Source organism: Lipotes vexillifer, unplaced genomic scaffold (genome assembly GCF_000442215.2).
Source record: "Lipotes vexillifer unplaced genomic scaffold, Lipotes_vexillifer_v1.1 scaffold951, whole genome shotgun sequence".
In the NCBI taxonomy this organism is placed as follows: Eukaryota; Metazoa; Chordata; class Mammalia; order Artiodactyla; family Lipotidae; genus Lipotes; species Lipotes vexillifer.
This window is the reverse complement of record NW_006793664.1, coordinates 902,757-916,728: the sequence shown is the minus strand read 5'-3', so window position 1 is coordinate 916,728 and position 13,972 is coordinate 902,757. Positions and strand designations below refer to the sequence as shown.

The window sequence follows — 13,972 nt, the reverse complement described above, 5'->3', positions numbered from 1 at the left end:
TTCCAAACATCTCAAAAATGGCTGGCATTCACATCAAATGAGATGCTTGAGGATCTGCCCATTTTACCTGGAACTGGGAATCAGTAAGGCTGCTGCTACTTAGTCTTCAGTCAGTCTTAATCTTTTCTTGTTATTTTCAAACACTGAACGTTAATTCCTTTTATGGTTTCTTACTTCATTTATTCTTTTTTTTCATTCACTCAGCATGTATTTATCAAATAATGTTTACATGCCAGGTATACAAAGATCAAAAGACGTGGTCCTTGTCTTTGAAGTGCTCAGAGCCCAGTAGGGGCAACAATAGTGGTTAAGGGGACAGGTCTTGGTGCCAGAGTGCATAGGTTCAAATCCAAGCTCTACTATTCACTATCTGTATGACCTTGGACAGGTAGCTTAGACATCCTGAAGCCTCAATTTCCTCATCTGAGTAACGGGCATAATAACAGTTACCATGAGATATATACATAAGCAGTCCTCTCTCTGCCTGGCAGTATGGGGCCATAGAAATGACCATGCTAGCTGAAACCATGCAAAGCTATCTTAATAATCAATGGGGAAATTACAACTGTTCCATGACCTTTAAAATTATTTGTCAAAATATTTTAAAACTCTCTTACTGTAAGTTATAAAGAAAATAGTGAAATTAATATTCATTAGTACACTGTAATTTAAAACATTAGGAATATTGAGAGTTAAAGAGTTTTACTTATTTAAAAAAAAAAAAAAAAAAAAACTCTTTATTATCCTAATCCAAACATTTCGCATCACAGCCACTTGTTAATTATAAAGTAATTGTATAATACAGTTACTAAAAGAACTGCCAAACACAATATTGATCTGAGGAGCCTCATGAAGCTTTCAGAGCTTCAGTGATAATACGTAATGTCTGTACTTAACCATGACCCCCAATGTGAAAGTGATTAACCAAATAATGAAGGAAATTAATTCAGAAGAGAAAATATGCTTTAAAAAGATTTTTTTCTTAAAAATAATTTGTGAAAAGGAAGAAATAGCTCCCTAAAATCATATAACTGTTAGCGAAACGTCTGGGTGAGCCTTTCTGCCCTATGGTAAGCCCAACTGCGGAAATCAAATTTAGCAGTGATTTAATTTACAATTATTTTTCAGAGTTTGAGGAAAAGGAATAACGACATATGTTCATTGGGCTGAACAAATTCTGATCTTTGAGTTCAGGGTAGAAGTCAAAGTGCTCTACGGTAGGATGATATCATGAAGATGAGCCAACGGGTATCAAGGCATTAGGGGGAAGAGCTGCTTCCCTACTCCCCATCACCCCAAAAGGTCTGCAGTTCTAGTGGACCTTGGACATTTGTCAAAGCTATTTTCTCCCTACCTATTGAGATCATGGGCCATAAAACCAGGGGAAGGAAAACAAAAGAGCAAGAGACAAAAATGCATCTGAAACCTTTTTTTTTTTTTTTTTTTTTAAATAAGTAAAACTCTTTAACTCTCAATATTCCTAATGTTTTAAATTACAGTGTACTAATGAATATTAATTTCACTATTTTCTTTATAACTTACAGTAAGAGAGTTTTAAAATATTTTGACAAATAATTTTAAAGGTCATGGAACAGTTGTAATTTCCCCATTGATTATTAAGATAGCTTTGCATGGTTTCAGCTAGCATGGTCATTTCTATGGCCCCATACTGCCAGGCAGAGAGAGGACTGCTTATGTATATATCTCATGGTAACTGTTATTATGCCCGTTACTCAGATGAGGAAATTGAGGCTTCAGGATGTCTAAGCTACCTGTCCAAGGTCATACAGATAGTGAATAGTAGAGCTTGGATTTGAACCTATGCACTCTGGCACCAAGACCTGTCCCCTTAACCACTATTGTTGCCCCTACTGGGCTCTGAGCACTTCAAAGACAAGGACCACGTCTTTTGATCTTTGTATACCTGGCATGTAAACATTATTTGATAAATACATGCTGAGTGAATGAAAAAAAAGAATAAATGAAGTAAGAAACCATAAAAGGAATTAACGTTCAGTGTTTGAAAATAACAAGAAAAGATTAAGACTGACTGAAGACTAAGTAGCAGCAGCCTTACTGATTCCCAGTTCCAGGTAAAATGGGCAGATCCTCAAGCATCTCATTTGATGTGAATGCCAGCCATTTTTGAGATGTTTGGAAATATTTAATATGGTGCAGAGGATTATGGGTACTTGCTAAGAAACTTCTGGTGATGGTCATTACATCAGAACACGTCTGTCTAAGGCTTTGAGGAATAAACAATGAAGGTGTTGGGCTTTCCGGGTGGCGCAGTGGTTGAGAGTCCGCCTGCCGATGGAGGGGACGCGGGTTCGTGCCCCGGTCCGGGAAGATCCCACATGCCCGGAGCAGCTGGGCCCGTGAGCCATGGCCACTAGGCCTGCGCGTCCGGAGCCTGTGCTCCACAATGGGAGAGGCCACAACAGTGAGAGGCCCGCGTACCACAAAGAAAAAATAGAAAAAAAAAAAGGTGTCATATCCTGCTGCTTTCTTACAGCAGTTCTAGGTATCGACGCTATTGCATCAGCTCCCACTGAGAGAGACAAACAGCGGCCCCACCCTGGCCCCCGACGCACGCGTGAGAGCCACTAGCAGCTCCCAGTCAAATGCGGGAGCTCTTGAGCTGAGGTGGGGTCTGCAGATGTGTTTAGAGTCCAAAGCTCCGTCGAGTATCGGGCTGACTGCCACTTTTTATATTAGTAAGTCTATAAACTCTTCGGTCTTAGGGATAAGGGGGGAAAAGGGAGAAAAATGGTCATCTGTGTTTGGGAATGTTTGTGCCAGGAGCTGCCTGCATTTTCACAATGAGCGCTGAGCCTCCTGGCACAGCAGCCCTGGCCGCTGAGCCTGCGCGTCCGGAGCCTGTGCTCCGCAACGGGAGAGGCCACAACAGTGAGAGGCCCGCGTACCGCAAAAAAAAAAAAAGAATGGTGTGAACAGTGCTTGACTTCCTCCCAAGATATAAAACAATACGAGGGAGCATCTTTTCTGTACTGAGGCAGATTTGGAGGAGGGAGAGGTGGGTAGGAGCAGAAGTGGACCTTCCTTACACCATACCCGAAAGCCACCTGAGATCTGTGGTTTGTGACGGTGTCAGGAAGGGTTCTCCTGATGCTCTGAGCAAAGGGTCCAAATAATCAAACTACAGCAAGATCTGCTTAGAAAGCCCAAAGCAGAGAAAAATCAAGCAACGTTGCAGATGCATAAAAATAGATACAGGTCAGGCAGAAATAGGGAGACCAGAGCTTGTAGGCTGCAGAAGCCAGTACCTCATGTTGTGTTGTGTTGTGTTCTTTCAGCCAAGCAATAAAAACCAAAGAGCAAGAGAGGGCCTGGGTAGGTAAGGAAACCAGCTTGAGGAAGAGCAGACTCATGCTGTTACAGACACAGACTACCAGCCTTAGTATATTCATGGGAAGGAAAATCGGCTCAGCTGGGAGACAGGATTCGAGCAGATGATGAGATGGATAGTGTACGTCTCCTGCTGGCTTCCGTGAAAGGCAGTGCTTCCCAGAACAAAGGGATGCCTCTGGGGGCTAGCATTGCATCTGTGATGAAGCCCTTGAAGAATACACCCTCTCGCTTCAACTCAAGGCCCAACCCACTAAAAGAATAAAACCCACTTTCTAAACAGGGGTCTGAGATGAACTTCTTGTTGAAACAGCTCCCTCTACACTTGGAAGCCCTTTAATCATATAAGGAAAACCACTGGTCCCAGGATGTTCTTCGGCACCATTCACTCACAGGAAGTGGGCAAGACCCTCCATGCTGGTGCCTTGCGTCCAGCCTTTGGAGAGGGGTTGGGTCTCGGGGGAGTGGGAAGGGATCACTTACCTCCATGGGTCTGAGTTCCCCTTAGGATGGATGTGCCTCTCTGGGCCAGCCTAGACCAGCCAGGATGCTAGGTGGGAACAGGAACCAAAGCCGTCTCTGGAGGCCTCATCTCAAAGACGCTTCCCTGAAGAACGCCATAATTAAAGGCTTTGAAGCTCACCTGAGTCTATGGGCACCACTACCAATTGGTATGAAAAGAAAATATGAAAGCTAATGCTACATCCTACCTAATGGTGAGGAGAGAAGACCCATTATGAAAAAAGCTAAGGGGCCCAGAGAACCACAGGAAACAAGACTTCATCATCTGAAATGTAAAAATATGGTAGAACTGTGTGTTAACTGCACACATAGATCCTACCTCTCCTCAATGAGGCCTTATGGGTGTTAAAAAAAAATAAGTGTAAGAGGTAGAGAATTTAGTTTAGCAGAAATTCTCTGGGAGAATATTCTTTCTGTCTCTGTCTCTCTGACACACACGTACACACAAACACACACACACCCCCCACCCCACAATCCAGTCATACTACAGCTCTGCAGTCTAAACGAGGCCATAATATTTTACCCATGAGGAAAAGAGCGAAGGAGGGTGAGAAAGCCTGCACCACCCTTTGGGTCTAGAGTGTTGAACGTGAGTGTTGAAAAGAAGAGGGAAATTTTATCAAATGATATTGTGGGGTTCTGCGATATACAAGTAAGGTTATACGTACTTAAAATATTTTCAGTTGCTTCATGCTTCTCTGAATGTAGCACGTTTTGAAAACTGAATCACGTGAGGCCCCTGCTTAGATTTGGGTTTCACGCATTCCTTCTAGAATAGTTGAAACAGTTCCAGTTAAAAGTAGAGACTCCTGCACACACACAGCCCCACTTGGTACCTTCCCTTACTATTCCCATATCTGATATCTGTAGCCCTTCTGATGCTCTCCCGGCGATTCACTCAGAGGCTCCTTTTGGTCTACTGACTTCAGTAATGCTTTTCATACCCCCTTCTAACTTTCACCCTTCCTGTGAGTTTGTACGCACCAGCACCAGGTGAGATGCCCTCCCTGCCCTTGGGAGAGCGCTAGAGAGCATCTACAGAGAAAGACCCTAAAGGACACATTTCTCACGACTATTATCATGATTATCTTGTCTCGTGAAAAGGGTGAGTGAGCGTCATTAGGATGATAGAAATGTTTAGATAGGGGATGCAGTGTTTTGGGTTAAGGAAATAGATAAGAACTTTTACTCATGAGGCAGGTTCCCTTAATATTGTTAAACTCTGATACACCAAAAAGGATAACATATATCCTGAACAAGAACCAATAAGAAGGATGCCTCTACTTTTAATAGTAGGAATTATCCTCAGCACCCGAGTTGGTGACAGTCCTTATAATTCTCCAAGTAAGACAACAACCTGGGCTTCCCTGGTGGCGCAGAGGTTAAGAATCACCCCCCCCCCTGCCAATGCAGGAAACACAGGTTCGAGCCCTGGTCCAGGAAGATCCCACATGCCTCGGAGCAACTAAATCCGTGTGCGATAACTACTGAGCCTGCACTCTAGAGCCTGCAAGCCATAACTACTGAAGCTCACATGCCACCACTACTGAAGCTCGCCTGCCACCACTACTGAAGCTCGCCTGCCACCACTACTGAAGCTCGCCTGCCACCACTACCGAAGCCCGCGCGCCTAGAGCCCGTGCTCCGCAACAAGAGAAGCCACTGCAATGAGAAGCCCGCGCACCACAATGAAGAATAGCTCCCGCTCACCTCAACTAGGGAAAGCCTGTGTGCAGCAATGAAGACCCAACGCAGCCAAAAATAATTAAATAAAATAAATAAATTTATTAAAAAAAAAAGACTACAACGTGGTCCCCTTCTTAGCCCCTCCCAGGAGGCCTGTCTCTTTTATGCAGGGGACCCTTTGTTGAGTATTACATAACAATGCACTTGAGGTTGGGGACTACATTTATTCAGATTTGAGTCTCTACACCTATCACAATATGTAGTTCATAGGAGCATTTAATAAATGTTAGTTGAAGGAATAAATAAAACTAAGAAGTTCCTTAATCACTGGATCATTTTCTCAAAGTTTTTATTTTTAATTTTATCAGTTTACATGTGAAACCTTCAGTCAGGGTCAAAAAACTAACTCTGCAGCTTTGGGTAAAAATCATTTTGTTTGGCTCTCTGGGCTTTAAGTTGCAAGCATCATTTGTGGAATGCATGGGTTTCTGTGATGAAATAAAAGGTTTTTCCTTTAAGATATTTTAGGTCTACAAATTTTCAAAATTTTATTTTACGGTTTCTCCTTTTTTTTTGATTAAAAATAAAGTGTGGGTGTTGGGGGGCTTGCTGGCAAGAAGACAGAACAACAGCAAACAAACAAGCAAACAAAAAAAGCCACTTTGATTAAGCAGTCAGTGAGCTCCGTGAAGCGTGTTTCAGCCCGACGCCAAATGACGCTCACTAGAATTGCAGCAATTTTTGATGCACGTGCCAATGTTTGTGTTATTTTTACTTTAAAGATGTAACAGATTGCTCCAAAATAAATAATTTAAGCCTAATGTTTCAAAAGATTCCAAGCGCTGTGTCTTTCACTTCTGTAACCAACAGAAGCAACCCTCCTCTCTATGTTACACTCCTTTAGGAGGGTTGTTTTCTTGCTGTGTTTTTCAAAGTAGAATATTATTAAGTCACGAAAAACAATGACGTACTGATAGATATTACGACATGGATGAATCTTAAAAACATTATGCTAAATGCAAGAAGCCAGACATAAAAGGCCACATATTGTGTGATTCCATTTATACAAAATATCCAGAATAGGCAAATTCATGGAGACAGAAAGTAGATGGATGGTTACCTGGGACTGGGAGTAGGAGGGAATGGAGAGTGGCTGCTAATTTGCATGAGGTTTCTTTTGGGGGTGATGAAAATGTTCTAGAATTAGAGAGTAGTGATGGTTGCACAACTTGGTGAATACAATAAAAGCACTGAATGTATACTATTTTTTTATTTTTTATTTTTTTGGTACGCGGGCCTCTCACTGTTGTGGCCTCTCCCGTTGCGGAACACAGGCTCTGGACGCGGAGGCCCAGCGGCCATGGCTCTTGGGCCCAGCCGCTCCGCGGCATGTGGGATCTTCCGGGACTGGGGCACGAACCTGTGTCCCCTGCATCGGCAGGTGGACTCTCAACCACTGCGCCACCAGGGAAGCCCCTGAATGGCTTTTAAATTCAGAAAATAAAGATGAAATGTAAAAATACCAGAGCAATAAACTGACAGCCTTGTGTTTTCATTAACGTAGGTCGCCATTGTGAAGTCCATCAGATGATCGGGAACTACATGTGGGACCCCGCCACCAACAAGTCATTTGACATAGGGGTCAACAGAGACAGCCTGATGCCTCTCTGGTGGAATGGATCAGAACCTCTGTGGATCACTCTGACCAAGGCCAAAAGGAAGGTCTACATGTACTACTGGCCAGGTGAGTGTGTTGACATCCATGCCTGTCCAACCTTCCAAATCTCAAAGCACCATTGGAGTCTCTGAGAACAAAGCATGTAGACGTGTTTGAAGACCAGGCCAGGATTTAGAAAATGGGGTCTTTGTTCAAGAAATGTCTTATGGACATGTTTCTTTAAGTTTTGGTTCAAACTCTCTAACATCAGACCAGACATAATGCCATTTCCTAATTCCCTTGGTTCAGCAATATTTCTGCAGTATATTATGCGTTTTCGTGGGTAAAATTTTGGATACACTGGAGAGATAAATTATAGGGTGCTTATTTGCTTTACAAAAGAACTTGGAGTACCATTTCTACAGATTTTGAGCTCCCCTACAATACTGAAAAGAGGATTCAAAGCTGTTACAACTTTTTAGTTGTGCATTAAATGAAGTCCCTTTATATTAATATTCCTCCTGTACATCCTAAATCAATGAGAAACTAAAGTACTTAACTTACTTCAGTGAGGGAGGTAAGCACTCATGCAGACTGCCCTGGCTGCTGTGAGGGGGCTTCAGGAGACTCTCATCTTGTCAGCCAAACTCTTTCATTAAGGATGACAGGATTCAGTGACAACAGAATACTCAACTCACCTCTGACTTCGCATTGGTAGGATGTGTTCCTGGTGAGTGGACAATATAACTTCTCCATGCACATGGCTGTAGACACGTTTTTCCTAACTCTTCATGGTGTAATACTGATGATTGTCACTGTGGAAGAAGAGATCAGGGAGGCCTAGAAGAAATGAAGGGATAAGTGGGGGAAGCATGTGGAGGGCTCTTGCTGGCCTGGGCTGGAGACAGCGGCAGCCTGATGGAACTGTGCGAGTGTGGCGGGTTCTGGGGGGCGGGGGAGCGGGGGGAAGGGGGAGTGAGCCCGGGCTGAGTCACAGGTGGCCCACACCGAGGACGTGGGCCTGGAGCGAGAGTTTGGAGGATGCTGGTTGCAGGTGGTCACGTGGAGAGCTGCTCCGGGGGCTCAAGGCTGTGCCAGCTCTCGGAGGAGGGGCGTCAAGCAAGGACGGACGGAGAGCAGGGAAAGCAGGCCCACAGCTGCGCTGTGCTGAGTGCCCTGAAAGCTGCCGCAGAGCAGAGACTGGCATCCACAGGTGAGCCCAGGACGGCCAGGGCAGCTGTGTTACTTCAAAACCCGGCAGAAGAACAAACAGACAGACTGGTTCTGCGTGCAGACGCAGTGTCGGGGGAGGGCTGGAGTTGCTTCAGAAGACGCCTGGGGCTCGGTCCATAGCAGCTACCTGGGCTGACATAAGAAGAAGCTTTCAAGCATGGGAAGGGTTGAAGAGAACTCTGCCTCAAGTGGAGGCTCAACTTTTCACGGAGCTGGACGTAAGATTGAGAAAACAATTCGGTGCATTAGCCATGCTAATCAGACTTGGTTGAGGAGCCCAGCTCGGGCCCAGCCCCATGTGACGAGATCCAGAGCCAAAAGATGTTGCTGCGCTTTGAGGTCATTCTCAGCAATCATCATCAACAAACACAAGGGCCCACAGGCGTAGGCCTAGGAGGGGCCGGGAGCAAACACGTGCTCTTAGGGACCACCTCGGAACGAACCTGAGGACCATCAAGACGAATCTTCCACGGCATCCGGTTAATGTGACTTTCTGTGTCTTGGAGCTTGATCTCTTCTTGCTCTGAAGAGCATCTCCTCCCAGGTCCCCACATGCCTCCTGCACATACACTCTCCTCTGATGGGCTTCTGGGGAGCCACGGATGCCACTGCTCGTGGAAAGGGGGGGGAAGATCTTAAAGGAGACAGTTGCCATGTTTCAGACTTCTCTCAGCTGTATTACAGAGCATCACTCTTTATCTCATCCTGGAGAGTCTGGCTCCTTAATCATAATCAGCAATTTGAATTCATGTATCACTGAGTAGCTACAAAGTCTCAGTGCTAACGTGAATGGAAAATATCTTGTCACTCCTCCAAAACAGCTCCTGAAGGGCAAGAAATGGCCAATCGCTTTCTTTGATTCAGCAGCTAATGTGATGTGACAAATACGCCTTGAGATCAGTTTATGGTGTTTCCTATCAGGAGGGCAGGAGCTAAAACAGATAACCTCCCAGAATTTCCTCAGTGATCTAAATGGGCATTAGTTAACCATCTGGCCGTGTTGAAGTCTTAATAGAAATTGGATGAAAAGTCTCTTGTTTCTTAGACACTATCCATTCCTTCTAAACTGGATCCACAAATAAAGGCTCCCTGAGAACCAGCTGTCTCTGAAGGCCCTGCTGCACAGCCCAAGCCAGGCGTGCTCTGGCCCCTCCATTCTTCCTGGTTGACAGCTGAGGGATTAACGATCACTGCTGTCCTTTCTCCCTCCACCTTGGTGCCCTCCGGCCACAGCTCATAGCCCAGTTGAGTGTTCATTTGTCTCTGCAAGATTTAGTGAAGTGCAGTGGCATTTCTTCTAAACATGACTTGGTTTTATTTTTCTGATCAAACCCTCCTCTTCCTTCTCCAGTCCCCACCAGACATTGTACAGACCTCTCGATGAGGCCTGGAAAATCTTTATTGCTCCAGTGAGCTGTGTTATGACACTTTGAGTCTTGCCATTAAGTCAATATTTAGAAGTGCAATTTAGAAATGGCAGTAGTTCAAGTCTTCCTGTCCGGTAGATAAAGCAGCAGACTGAAAAATTGATCCCTGGTAAAGAGTCCAAAAGACCCCACCTCAAGCCTTGAGAAATTTAATATCGTAAACAGAGCCTTTATTACCCCGCCCAGTGGTGCCGTGGAGCTGTGCAGAGGAAAATGTGCCTCAGGGAATGATCCCAGGCCCTAACTCAAATATCTGGGGGGGAAGGCTCCCCCAGATCAGCCAGGACCAGCATCACCAGGACCTAGGAGTGCTCTGCAAAGGATGAGAGCTGAGTGTGTGTCATTCACTAATTTTATTCCCCTATTCCATCCCTCTGGTTTGAGGTCAAAGGAGTTTCATTGAAGTGGGGGGAAAGAAGAGGCTCCAATATTCACTTCATATCAAGAGCAACCCAAAGGAAAGGATGCCTCGCGGGAGGAGGTGGAGTGGGGGAATATCGGAGCATAAGTACTGGTAAGATATCGCATGCAAGTAGAGTTTGAACTCCGTGGACAGTCGATGCTCCCTTACATAACGGCAGCAGTTTTAAAGTTTATTCCTATGGCTATCGTGAAAAACAAAAAAAAGGAGCAAAAAACAGCAGCCTTTTAGGAGTCTGTGGTTTAAAAACTCTTTGGAGCAAAAGGGTCTGAAGACTCTCCGTTTTACACCTTCAGTCATGATTTTGCAGTATTAACTCCTTATGGCCAAGCAGTCAGGAGGAATCGGGGGCAGCCATTCATACGGCTCCGGGAGGGTGTCGGGTGTGGGTCTGGGGCCTTCTGCTGGCCTCTTCCCGTCCTGCGCAGGTGTTGGGACAGACAGGGCAGCTTTGCTGTGCGGAAGGGACACATCTCCAGCTGGCTTCTCCTCCCCTGCTGCCCAGAGGTGGGCTGGCCGGGGAGTTAACAGATGGGCATCTCACTCAGCTCCAGGCAAGTTTTGGTTGTTAAAAGCAAGAGGATTTCCTCTGGATGCGTGAGGAGGCTATGTCCTGACTACGGATCAGGAATCGTGGTTGTTCACAGAATCTTCCCCTTCCCTGCTGTGCTGGGTCCCTGACAACCTTCCATTGGGCTGAACTTAGATGAATGCACTTAGGCTCAGGGGAGGTCCGGAGCCTAGCATCAATCATGCAAATGTGTGGGTTAACATTACAGCCAAGGTCTATGGACTCTATCGACATGACTCCAAATATCTGCATAAAAACTGAGTTATGTTTTCAGGCAAATATTTAACAATCAGATACAGGGGGTCCAGATTTTCACTAAATTTTCCAACACTGCCACCAATTTGGCATTAAGCTTTAAGATGTATGTAATTTTAGGACCAGAAGAGGCTTTATTCTGTATGTAGTTTGCTGGTTCCTACACTTGTAAATCAAGACCTCCTTAGGATACTGACAAAAACTATGGATTTTTTTTTTTTTTTTTAGAAAAACAAATGCATACACACTATACACACAATTTTGTGTTCATGTAACACAAGAGGCTACAGTGATGAGGACTGCTAGATGGTCTTTGACATGGAAGTACATACATATGTATAATATCTAGCTGATTTGACTCTTTTCAACGTGAGGGAAACGTCTTAGAAACTCACTAAAGTATCAATGAAGCCCAAACTCTAGTTAATGTTTTCTGCCAAGAGTAGGCTTGGGTTAAAATTCTCTAAGACTCTCTGGGTCAAATTCACCTTGAGTCCTTTCCTTTGTTTGTTGGTAACTTGGGTAAGGTCTGCCTCATTGCCCTTGTCTGTCCGCATCAGCAACAAGAAGATTACAAATTCACATGGCAAGTTAGAGGTTGTCTCAGAGAAGTGATCTGTCTTCAAAAGCATCCTGCAGGATTTCCAGGCGTCAACTATTTTCTGCTGCAGAGATATTGAGGAGGTGGTGCCTTTCTGGACTGCTGCCTGCAGGGGTGACTCCCCCAGCACTCGAAAGTCTTCTGAGCTGTCCAGCCACGTCCAGTCTCCTTTTGCAGGATGGTGTCTTGGCCAGAAGAGCCCATAGTTTCTCAGCAGCATCTGTTACGGTAACTAGGAAGCCTGAAAGAGAAATCCAGGGACAAACTTCCATTCTTCACAAGTCATGGCAAATCTGTTTCTTCATAAAGCATCTTAAAAGGGTGTGACTCAAGGCCCTGTAATAAGCTCTCAGGAGGCGACTGTTAGCAACACCAGATACAGGCTCTCCCCACCCTACCCCCAGCCCCCCAGAGAACTTACCATCCATTCAGTCAAGGAGACACGTGATAATCTAATACTTGCCCATAGAAATGAAAAGGCCACTTGTTTAAAGTATAACAGTGAAAAGCATGTTGCATCATGACCTCCTCTAATAGGGTATCTGGTTTCACCCAGAGGGTGATGTGAGTTAACACCTGAGGGGATGGGCAGGGTAGCGGGGTGGGAGCGCGGGAGCTGGCGGGAGAGAGCATCCAGACGGAGCGAACGGTGTATGTTAAGGGTTGGATGTGGCGTGTGGATGGGCTGGAGAGAAGCTGAGGCCAGGCCGGGCTCCGTGGGCCAACTGAAGAATTTGGTCTTATCCTGAGAGGAGTAAGAAGTCACTGGGAGGTTTTAAGGAGGAAGGTGACGGTACCATATTTGAATTTGGCAAGATTACCCTGGAAGCACCGTGGAGAAAGGAACGTAGGCCTCCAGAGGGGCTGGATGAGGGGCGGCCAACCCGTCAGGAAGGTACTGCACAGACCTAGCAAAGAGGTGAGAATAGTGTGGATGAGGGTAAAGGAAGTGGGGAGAAATGGGTAGGTTGGAGAAATGGGTGCTAGGAATTAAAATGGCCAGGGCCTGGTGATGCACTGGATTTGGGATCAAGGGACCAAGCAGTGACGGGCATGACACTTGGTTTCTGGCTTACAGGACTAAGGAGGGAAGGTGTGTCTTTGCCCATGCCGGGAAGTTGAAAGAGGAGTGGTTTGGAGGCAGAGGAACGTCTGTGTTGACTCTGAGACATGTCACGTTGTGTGCCTGGAGCTCGAGGAGTGAGCTGGAGAGACACAGATGTGTGGTTCCCGGGAGGGCCCGGGGCAGGTGAAGGTGTGGGCAGGAAGGTCAGCCGGGGGAGAGCCCACGTGAAGAGAGGAGACTCCCCCAGACACAGCCTGGAATGGAGGAAGTTCATGCTTAACGACCAGATGGGGCGAGTGAGTCTGCGGAGGAAACAAGGATGGACTTGCTCGGGAAGCAGGAGAAAAGCCAGAAGAGCTGGGAAAAGTATAAGGAGAGTGATGCCATCCTTTGAAGGCGTCTCATGGGGGGCTTGATGTCACCCGAGAGGCAGGGGAGGCGCCACTGGAGAGCGACACCAGCTGAAATCTGTTGGCCCCTCTTGTTGCAGAGACCAGAGGAACCAAATGGTTTCAAGAGGGGAGTGGCCATCCCCGGGCTCATTGTCGAGCGACACTGCAGGGCGGCAGAGACAGCGTGTGGATTTATTATCTGGGGCATCGCTGGCAAGCTCTGAACTTTGTAGCTGTTAATTTCTTTAACATTTTTCAACTTAGTCTCAAGAAAGGTCCATTATAATAACCCCAGGGTAGCCTTTAATTTCCCTCTATTGCCCGAGAGTCTGCTTGAATAACGACAATGATCATTGTACCTCATCTAATACTGGTTTTGAAGAAAACAAAGTGTACGAAGAATAAAATTTGCCATGATTTTTTCCGCAAAGACGATTTTCAATTAAACAGGAAAAGTAACATTAAAAAGAAAAAACAACCAAAACACCTTTTATTGTTCTGGTTAGTGAACCCTCTGACTCCCGCTGGGAGTTCATATATTCTAATGATGAACAAGCACATCTCCCCAGGTCGGGAGGCCAGATAAGGACTCAGCAGTCACCGTCCACCGTGGATGATGCTGGGACTATAATAGACACGGTAATGGATGTGCAGGTGGGACAGATTTCTAGGAGCGTCTGAGGCAGAGGGAAAGAGCTTGTGCTAAGGTTCCAAGACGAGCAGGCAAGGGCATGTCGTGTTCCTGAAACTACAAAGAATACGACAAGGTTGC

General features: G+C 45.7%; 1 protein-coding gene across 1 annotated transcript in view; it reads left to right on the top strand.

Annotated features, from left to right (window-relative positions):
• ENPP6 (ectonucleotide pyrophosphatase/phosphodiesterase 6) overlaps window positions 1–13,972 on the top strand; it is a 98,330-nt gene that overhangs the window by 40,526 nt on the left and 43,832 nt on the right. Inside the window, exon 2 of the mRNA XM_007466516.1 lies at window positions 7,142–7,321. Within this exon, the coding sequence (XP_007466578.1) occupies window positions 7,142–7,321 (180 nt within the window). The remainder of the gene's footprint in view (window positions 1–7,141; window positions 7,322–13,972) is intronic.